The sequence below is a fragment of the Vombatus ursinus genome, unplaced genomic scaffold, assembly GCF_900497805.2.
Source record: "Vombatus ursinus unplaced genomic scaffold, bare-nosed wombat genome assembly UNPS02014884.1, whole genome shotgun sequence".
Lineage (NCBI taxonomy): Eukaryota > Metazoa > Chordata > Mammalia > Diprotodontia > Vombatidae > Vombatus > Vombatus ursinus.
The window spans coordinates 6,814,650-6,825,297 of NW_020954662.1; the positions used below are offsets into that span (position 1 = coordinate 6,814,650).

General features: G+C 44.5%; 1 protein-coding gene across 3 annotated transcripts in view; it reads right to left on the minus strand.

The window, feature by feature from the left end:
• The window catches only part of LOC114028482 (rho guanine nucleotide exchange factor 10-like protein), a 229,507-nt gene that overhangs the window by 131,450 nt on the left and 87,409 nt on the right, over positions 1 to 10,648 (minus strand). For all 3 annotated transcript variants that reach the window (XM_027842736.1, XM_027842735.1, XM_027842734.1), the window contains exons 5-6: positions 4,688 to 4,770; positions 3,391 to 3,474 (exon numbers count right to left, since the gene is read on the minus strand). In XM_027842736.1, the coding sequence (XP_027698537.1) occupies positions 3,391 to 3,474; positions 4,688 to 4,770 (167 nt within the window). The remainder of the gene's footprint in view (positions 1 to 3,390; positions 3,475 to 4,687; positions 4,771 to 10,648) is intronic.

The window sequence follows — 10,648 nt, forward strand, 5'->3', positions numbered from 1 at the left end:
GATGAGTCTTCCTGACTTTTGGCCCAGTGCCCTATGCACTATGGTACCACCTAGCCGTCCTGTTATCACATATGGCTCCCCATCTCATAATTGGTCCATTGCCACCATCAGCATATAGAAGAGTACTTTTATTTGCTTCAGATCCTAGGACTTGTAACTCAAATGGACCTTCTAGATGAGAGGTGTTCCCTGGCTGCAAGACCTAAGTAGGGGCCAAACCAGATTAAAATGTAATTGGAAAATGTTTAACAAAATAAAAATACAATTCAACAAAGATATTGTCAATTTGTGGTTTTCTAAATCAATGTCACCCGCCAGGATCCATTTCTGTTTCAGTTTGACATCACTTTGATCACTGAGTCCAAATGACTTCATTTTAAAAAGAAGGCCCTAAGAGGGGAAGTGATTTCACAACATGACCCAATTAGTAAGTAGAGACTTAGGATTCAAACCCTAGTCTTCTCCTCCAAGTTTACATATATGGAGATGAAAATTCAAACTCCAACACAGTCAAAAAACACACAGGCCTGGCATTTAACCAAGAGCCAATATTCCTCTCTGAAAATGTCAACAGAGAGAGAGTTGAGAATGATAATAATCATTATCATGAATATGCTGATAATTATCATTAAAGCTCATGTATATATAGAGCTTTGGAGTTTACAAATTACCTTTTTTTTTCCCTAGATCTGTGGTTTCATTGGCAGAGGAATTACTTGTGAATAAAATCCTTCGACCAATGCATGTCAGTCAGGGTCAGTGAATGAGTATTTATTAAGCACCTACTGTATGCCAGGCAGTGTGCTAAGCACTGGACATGCCAAGACAGAAACAAAATCCGTCCTGTGCTCATAGAGCTCGGTCTAATAGAGGGGGCCACATACAAACAACTAGATACAAACAAGCGCTGATCAGATTAAGGCACTAGAGAAGGTACAGCATTGATGGGGGTCAGAAAAGGCTTCCTGTGGATGGTAGGACTTGAAGGGAGCCGATTGTTCTTTTTTATTTTTTTTGTTTGCTTTTGTTTTTTTGTTTTTTGTTGTTGTTTTTAGGCAACTGGGGTTAAGTGACTTGCCCAGGATCACACAGCTAGTAAGTGTCAAGTGTTTGGTCTGAGGCCGGATTTGAACTCAGGTCCTCCTGACTTCAGGGCCGGTGCTCTATCTACTGCGCCACCTAGCCGCCCCATAAAGATTTGTCCAATTGTTCTACAACTTCCAGTCTTAGAGGGGTGCCTAGAGCACTGGGAGGTTAAGTGACCTACCCAGCGTCATACAGCCAGCAGTTATGTGTGAGAGACAGGACTCAAACCCAGGTCCTTGTGACTCCGAAGCAGGCCTTCTGTTTACTCCTCCCTGTTACCCCTCCATAAAGCAAGTTTCTTTCTTTCTTTTTTTTTTTCTTTTTGGTGAGGCAATCGGAGTTAAGTGACTTGCTCAGGGTCACACAGCTAATAAGTGTCAAGTGTCTGAGGCTGAATTTGAACTCAGGCCTGAGCTCTATCCACTGTGCCACTGAGCTGCCCCTGAAGCAATATTCTTACAACTAAATGAGCTATTCAGAGCAGGTACCCTCACTCCTGCCTTATGGGAGATGAACTGTTACCTAATTTCATGTCTCTGGCAAATTTCAGTGCTGGAAACTGAACCCTGGTCTCCCAAATTTCTCTCTACGTATTCTTCCCACAAATAGCCTTTAAAAGAACACCTTAGAGACTAGGCTTCCAAGACCATCAACGAAGAGTTTGATGACCTACCAGCAGGCCTTTGCATTCCAGGGGCAGCTTGGGAAAAAGAAGTCTTTTTTTTTTTTTTAAGGCACTTGGGGTTAAGTGACTTGCCCAGGGTCACACAGCTAGTAAGTGTTGAGTGTTTGGTCTGAGACCGGATTTGAACTCAGGTCCTCCTGATTTCAGGGCCGGTGCTCTATCCACTGTGCCACCAAGCTGCCCCCAGAAAAAGAAATCTTAGGTGAGGGGCATTTAACCTGTTGGGTGTCATAGACTCCTCCAGCAGTCTGGTGAAGCCTACAGAACCCCTCACAAAGCAATGGTCTTAAATGCAGAAAATAAAACATACAAGATTACAAAGGAAATCAATTATAATGAAATTTAGTTGTCGAATTTTTTTTAAACAAGTTGATGAACCTCAGGATAGGAACCCCTGTTCTAGGTCCTGAAGGACTTACAGCTTCACGTTTTAGGCCTCATAGGGATAGAGAGGACGTCATGCTGACAGCAGCTGGGACTTGACGTCAGGAGCCCTGGGTTGGAATACCAGCTCTGTTACTGACTATCTGTGAATCTAGGTAACTCACTTCACCCACGTCAGTCTCAGCTCTCTCCTCTGTGAAGTGAGAGGGTTGGACCAGATGGTCTGAGGTTTATCCTGTCTATGACAGTCTATATTCTGGAGCTCCTCCTAGAGCTGACACTGCCTCTTAACCCTAACATTCTTTGTTTTAAGGACCCTCCCAGCTCTGACATCCTGTGTTCTAAAGCCCCTGCCAAGGGGAGAGGGGAGCAAGGGAGGGACAGAATTTGGAATTCAAAACTTTAAAAAAATGATTAAAAATTGTTTTAACATGTAATTGAGGAAAAAATAAAATATATGTAAAACTTTTTTAAAAGTTTGTTTTAACTTTCAAAAAAATAATAAATAAAGCCCCTCTCAGCTCTGACAGTCTGTATTCTAAGGCCCTTCCAGTTCGGACATTTCTTGTTCTAAGGGCCCTCCCACCCCTGACATTCAGTGTTCTAAGGACCCTCCCAGCTCTGATAGTCTGTGTTCTAAGGGCCCTTCCAGCTTGGACAGTCTGTGTTCTAAGGACCCTCCCAGCTCTGACATTTTATGTTCTAAGGACCCTCCCAGTTCTGACATTCTAGGTTCTAAGATCCCCCCAATCTGACATTCTGTGTTCTAAGGGCCCTCCCAGCTGTGACATTCTGTGCTCTCAGGGCCCTCCCAGCTCTGACATCCTGTGTTCTAAGGCCCTCCCAGCTCTGACATTCTGTGTTCTAAGATCCTTCCCAGTTCTGCCATTCTCTATTCTCAGGTAACATGCAACACATTCTAACATGAAAATAATAACAGCACCTGCCTGCTTGGGTTACTGTGATGCTCTGAGATATTTGTAAAGCCCTAAGCTCAGTGCCTGGCACACAACATGCACTTATTAAACGCTTGGTATCACCATCATCATCATTATTATGAAGGTCCCTTCAAGCTCCACCAGTCTCTGAATTGAGATTGGATGAATGAACTGGACGTGGTTTTTCAAAACAAACTGAAGAAGCCTCAGGTTGTGGGCAGAGAAGATCCAGGACCAGGGGAGCCCTCCCAAGCCAGCCCTTTGCTGCATTCCCAAAACAATTGCAGTGGACCATACCGTGCTTTTGAGAGTCCAGATTCTCGCAGGGCACGTCATCATAAATCACATCTTCTTCCAGGATGGGGAAGGTGAAACGGTCAACTGGAGGGTGGAGAGAGAGGGAGGGAAGGGGAGAGAGACAGAGAGGGAGAAAGGAACGTCAACATGGGACCGACTCTGGCTCGCTGCTGGGGAGGGGCCCTTCAGGCTGACATTAGGGCTGTACCAGCTGCCAGCTCCCACCTTGCTGGGAGCTCAGGCACCAGGCTGGAAGCCTCAGCTGCATCCTGAATCTCCCTTCCGATACCCTGACGTTGGAATCATCAGTAAGCCCTGAAGGCTTCAGGAGAAGAGAGGGGGAAAGGAGGGGATGAGAGAGACTGAGAGAGAGAGGGCTCACCCTAATGGCTATTAGCTAAATCAACTCTCCTCTCACCACCCTCCTCCACCATCTCCTCTGCATTCAGGCATCAGCTACCAAGGTCTTCTCCTTGCCCCACCCACCTTCCTTCCTGCAATCTATGAGCCACAACCAGCCCAGCCAGACAACCCACAGAGCCTCAGAGCCCCTGGTAGAGAGGGTCTCCCAAGAGGCCCAGCAAAGAGGCCCCAGACAGCCCCAGGCCATCCTTCCCAGCGATGAGTGCCACTTAAGTATGAATGGCTAATGCTGCTTCCAGGAGGAGACCCAGGCAGAGCCAGCCCCGCCTCCCAGGGTAACACTGCAGAGGAGGGCTTTTCTCTCCCCAACTCCAAGGTAAGTTGAGCTTCCTTAGCACACTGGGACAACAAAGTCCAACTCGTCATTTAACCAGACTTAGATGGTGCAGGATGAAATCCCTAAATTCATCATCCCCCTGAGGTGCCCAATCCCCAGCTCTCCCATCAATGGGGGGATGGTCCATTCTGTCTCTGCCAAGGGATAAGATTCAGAAAAATGTAGGGAACTAGCTGTGCCCCCACACCCTATGTCATCACCCCTCAGTCTATAGTTCTCTAGTTCTATAATTCTATGGCATGACAGCCAATGGTCCTTTAGCCTTTAGACTCAATATTCTTATGGCCCTAAGGCCCTAGAGTCCAATGGTGATACGGCCCTAAGGTTCTAGGGCCCAATGGTGATATGACCCTTCCTCTCTCATTAGGGATGACCCTCTGACAACTTTTACAGGCACCTTTCTTTATCATACAGATTCCTGTCCCCACAGCTAGAATCCTAGCTCAGAGATAAAAGATGGCAGCCCCATTCTCTTTCAAGACAAAGCCTCTCATCCATTTGAATCTCCCCCACCCTCCAATTCCAAGGATGCCCTACCTCGGCGAGAGCTCTTCCGCTTCCAGCTGGACCGCCGAATCCCGGCTCCCACGGCTTCCCCATTGCTCACCACAGCCAGGATCCTGCAGGGGGAGAGATGCCACAAGACTGGAGGGGGCAGAAAACAGCCTGAGCCAGGGAACCAGGACCTCAAGGGCACAATCCTGGCAGAATAGGCAGGGGTCAACCCGCCCATCAGTACCAGGCCACCATCAAACAAGGGATAGAAATCAGGGGACCAGGCTCCAGCCCAACATTGCCATCGAGTAACCTTGAGTAAACTTCACTTTCTAGGGCCTCAGTTTCTTCATTTGAAAATGGGGATAATACTGCCAGCCTGACTCATGGAGTGGTAAGTTTCATATAACAATACATAGGAAAGTGCTTTGGAAAGTACAAAGTGAACAGGCACAGAAGGCCTTGTTATCCTCCCTAGCTGTAAATGTAGATCAATTCAATACTCGCCATCCATCCATCCATTCATTTATTCATTCAACAAATAATTATTTTGCACCTACATTTTGCAATGTGTCAACATGTAGGATTGTGAATTAGAAAAGGTCATTGGATGATTGGCCTGCACCAGCAGAGAGGGGCACCCACACTTAGTGAGAACACACATTCACTAAAATATCAAAAAGGCCTTTGTATAATTCACTAGAAGAGATACACTGGAAAAGTTAGGCGTGGTTCCTAACTCCAAGGAGCATATAAAGGAAATGAATGAACTAGTATTTATTAGGTAGGCTTGGAGTCTGAAAGACTCCAATTCAAATCCTGCCTCAGATACTTAGTAGTTGTGTGACCTCCCCTCCCACCCCCAGCCTGGTCAAATTACCACTATCTGACTCAGTTTCCTCCATAAACACAGATAATAATAGTACCTACTTCCAATGAGATAGTAATTGAGCTATTATGAGATGTTAATTATGACATTATTAATTACAATACTTGTTACTATTATGAGATAATCATAGGAAAGCACTTTGCAAACTGAAACAGCCAGTTACTAGCTACTAATGTGTTAGGCAGTGAGGTTTCAGAGACAAAAGAGAAACCGTCCTCAAAGACGTTGTATTCACTTAGGAGGAGATAGTGCATAGAGGGGAGAGGGGCTGAGGAAGACAGTTTGGGTCCAAGGAGGTGCAGGGATGGGGTGTGGAATTATTGGGCAGCACGGTCATACCCTTTCCCAGTAGCAATGGGAGCTTGAAGCCTTTTCCTGGTTCCTCTCCCCAACCCCAGAGATTAGAAGCCTCTCCTCAAAAAAAAAAAAAAATTCCCTTCTATTTATTTTGCATATATTTTACATAGACTGATATATGTACATGATAGTATGTAAGATCCTTGAGGGTAGGGACTGTCATTTTTTTGCTTTTTGCATCCTCAGTGCCTAGCATATTGTTTAGTTATTTTTTGATTGTGTCCAATTCTCTGTGACCCCATTTGGGGCTTTCTTGGCAAAGATACTGGAGTGGTTTGCCATTTCCTTCTTTTTTACAGATGAAGAAACTGAGGCAAACAAGGTAAAGTGACTTTGCCCAAAGTTACATGGCTAGTAAGTGTCTGAGGTTGGATTTGAACTCAGGTCTTCCTGACTCCAAGCCTGGTGCTCTATTCACTGTGTCACCTAGTTGCCCTGCCTAGCACAGAGTAGATCCTATAATAAATGACATAATAATAAATGATAGTTGAATGATGGTTCGACAGATCAATTACTGTTCCCTGAGCAAGATCAAATGATGGAAAGCAGAGGTCAAGGGTGGTAGGAAAACCGTGGGAGGCTGGATATGCCCATGCTGGCTGGATGGGCGACAAAGCGTGGTCTTGGGTAAGAGAGACACAGAAGCACAGTCTTGGGTGGGTGGGATGTCCCGAGGCAGGCAAGCTTTCTCTCACTCACCCATCAGTCAGGAGAGCTTAGCACATGATCAAATAAAATAATAAATAGTCTATAAAGTAAGAAGACCTAATTCATTGAGGGAAGAGCTAGGAGTCAGGAAATCTAGGTTGCAATCCTTCCTCTCTCCTCCGGGCTGTATGACCTTGGCCAAATGACAGCCCTCAGAGCCTGTGGAAAATCTCAAGAACCTGTCTTCTAAAGCATACAGAGTTCTGGGTGCAATTGATTGGCTTTCTGAAAGACTTCCCACAGGCCCAGAAGCTGAGCTTCCCCCCTAACAAAAATCACAAATCCCATCATATTCACTCGCATGTCATCTCAAATAATCTAAGAATAATAAATCACATTTTTACAGCACTTAGAAGATTTACCAATCCCCCTGATGGAGCACTAATGATGGACCCCTAAAAGGCCCCGGACTTTCCCACGTGGTCCAAGTCCCTGGCATTCATCTGGGGCACCCAGCCCTTTCCACTTAATCCTTCCAACTACCCTTTTGTTGTGGCCCTCACTGTCTGCACCTGGCCCCACCCTAGACTACCACTACCTCCCAGTCACTCCAGACTACTTGGCCACTCCCAGATCACATCGAGATCTTCCCACAGTCTTTCTGTATACAAGATCCATCTTGCCTCCATTAAATTGCTCAGATTCTTAAAATCTGGCCAATAGCACAAACTCACTAGGAATCTCACCTACTCCAACGGTGTTTTAATAAACCTTGTCTCTTACTGAAAGAAGGCTTGAGTCGAATTCTTTCCAGGCATGACTCATGTCATTTGCACTTGAATTTCAGGATTCCCAGCATCCCTAGACCACAACATGCCTTTCTAAAAAGAACCCAATGAGGCAGTTTAAACAAATATTATTGTCCCCATTTTGTAACAAAAATAATAATAGTAATAACTCCTATTTCTATAATGCTTCATAGTTTGTAAAGTACTTTGTTCATAAGAATCCCCTGAAGTACGTTCATTTTACAGATTAAAAAACTGAGGCTCAGAGGGGTTAAATGACTTTCGGTCACTTCCTCTCTCTGGGCCTGCTTCTTCTTTCAGTGAAATAAGGTGACCTCTGGCAATCCTCTGTCCTTGACTTGCCCACAGGCATGCGGCCACACCAAGCTCACTCTCCTCCCGGGGCCATCTTTTCACCTCCCTTTTGGGCATAGTCTTCCCCCATTAGAATGGAAGTTCCTTAAGGACAGGGATTGTCTTTCTTTTTGCTTGTGGTCGCATCTCCAGAGCCTAGGACATAATAATAAAACCTTGATAAATGCTTGTAGCCTTGCCAGGCTGAATTTGAATCCAGGTCATAGGATTTGGGGGTTTTAATTTGGAAGGGGCCTTAGAGACCAAATCAAGGGATGGCCACAAGCATTTATCAGTCCTCTAGGGCTCTGGTCAACTAGTCCAGTCTCCTAATGACTTGCCCACAATCACCCAGCTATTAAGTATCTAGGGTCAATATTTCAACCCAAGTTTAGAGATTTCAAATTTCATGTTAATTAATTGTACTATATCATCATGTGCTTTGGTGGGAAAAGCACCTGCTTTTTGAAGATATAAAACTTGGGGTTGAATACTGAGAGCCACTTACTAAGTATGACCATGACCTTTCAAATCCTCAGTATCATCATGAGGGGGCTGGATTGGATGATTCTTAAGGAGGTAGCTCCAAGCTCTATACCCTATGATCTCCTTCCCCTAGCCACCCCCTCCTCAACCACCACAATGGACACAGAGGGACTGCCCCCTCCCCCCACACACAACTCCACCTCCAGCTTGATGACCCCCTCCCCCATGCTAGTTCAGGAAATATTTATCTATGTTTCAGCACTCTTCCTTCCTCTCTAGCACCCCTCCTGGAACTGGGATCAAATTAACTCTGCCATTGTTCCTGGATGGGGTGTGTCAATCTACACCACAGTGGTCTCCCTCGCTATGATCAAAGTGCCTTGGCCTGACCACCCCTCTCTTAAATGAGTACAATTACCCCTTCCATGTCACTAGGGTTAGGGGAACGGCACCACCTCAATCTGGAAAATCTGAATAAAAATTTTTGGTCCTCCTCACCATGGGGAAAGTTACGATGTGGAAGGGATAGCTATAGTTTCCCCCAATAAAATGTAAGTTCTCCTCCTAAGCAAGGAAGACCCTTGTTTTTGAATTTGTAACCCCAATGGTTAGTGCAGCACTTAGCACACAGTGATTAATAAATGCTTCTTCATTCATACATTCATACAGTAATTGAGGGAGGTGGGGAAGAGTGTTGGAAGGCAAGGATTAGGACCTTGTGAGTTCATCAGGTAGAGAACTCACCATATGAATACTCCCTCCACAAGCTGCAGGAATTTTGTCTTTGAGAATTACACTGACACATACCCAGGTCAGCCAACTTCATTACAGATCAGGATTTGAATCCAGAACTTCCCGCCTGCCAGCCATCAATTCATGAAGCCACTCCAACTCTCAAACAGGACATGTGCACTGATAAATATAATATGTGCCAGAAAAAGAGTGACAGAAGAGGAGCACAAAGTACCCTGAGATGAGAGGAGAGGAGGTCAAAATAGTAACAACTGCCTTGAAAGTTTGCAAAATGTTTCATAGGCATGAGTTCACTTGGCTTTCCTTTCCATCTGGGAAGAGTCAGGGCCCCCTCTGGCACCATCTGGGGAAGCCTAAGGGAGGCAGCCGGATGGCACAGTGAGTGGGTGAGAGCCTTGGCCTTGAATACTGATCACTTCCTAGCTGTGAGATAAGAGTGACTCAATTTCTGCCTGCCTCGGTTTCCTCATCTGTAAAATAGCACCCTACCTCCGAGCATAGTTGTGAGAATCCAATGCTCTAACATTTTTAAAATGTTTTGAAAACCTTGAAGTGCCATATAAATGCTAGCTATCACCATTATTGTTATTATTATTATTGTAAAATTGTAGTTGTCCAAGCAGTCAGAAAGAAACAATTCAAGTATTGTGGAAACACAATCAGAATAACACAGGATGTAGCAGCTTCTACATTAAGGGACCAAAGGGCTTGGAATATAATATTCTGGAGGGCAAAGGAGATAGGATTACAGCCAAGAATCAACTACCAGCAAAAGTGAGTATAATCCTTCAGGGGAAAAAAAATATACTTTCAGTGAAATAGAGGGCTTTCAAGCATTCTTGATGAAAAGACCAGAGCTGAATAGAAAATTTGACTTTCAAATATAAGACTCAAGAGAAGCATGAAGAGGTAAACAGGAAAGAGAAATCATAAGGGATTTATTAAGGTTGAATTGTCATTCCTACATGGAAAGATGCTATTTGTAACTCATGAGACCTTTGTCAGTATTAGGGTAGTTGTAGGGAAAAAATATATGTGTATATACATATACGTATATACATATATATAGGTATAGATATAGATAGATAGATAAAGGGCACAGGATGAGTTGAAGATGAAGGGGTGATATCTGGAGAATAAAATTAAGGGGTGAAAGAGGATTATACTAGGAGAAGGAGAAAGGGAGAGGTACAATGGAGTAAATTATCTCACATAAAAGAGGAAAGAAAAGATTTTTACAGTAGAGGGGAAGTGGGGGAAGGTGAGAGGGAATGAGTAAATCTTATTCTCATCAGATTTGGCTTAAGGAGGGAATAACATACATTGGAATCTTACCCTACAGGAAAATAGGGGGGAAGGGGATAAGAGAGCCAGGGAATGATAGAGGGGAGGGCAGATTGGGGGAGGGGGTAATCAGAAGCAAACACTTCTGAGAAGGGACAGGGTCAAAAGAGAGAATAGAATAAACGGAGGGCAGGAAAGGATGAAGGGAAATATACTTAGTTTTTCACAACAGGACTACTATGGAAGTGTTTTGCATGACTATACATCTATAACCTGTACCGAGTTGCTTGCCTTCTCAATGAGGGTGGGTGGGGAGGGAGGAAGGGAGAAAATTTGGAACCCAAAGTTTTAAAAACAAATGTTAAAAATTGTCTTCATATGCAACTGAGGAAATAAGATACACAGGCAATGGGGTATAGAAATCTATCTTACCCTACAGGAAAA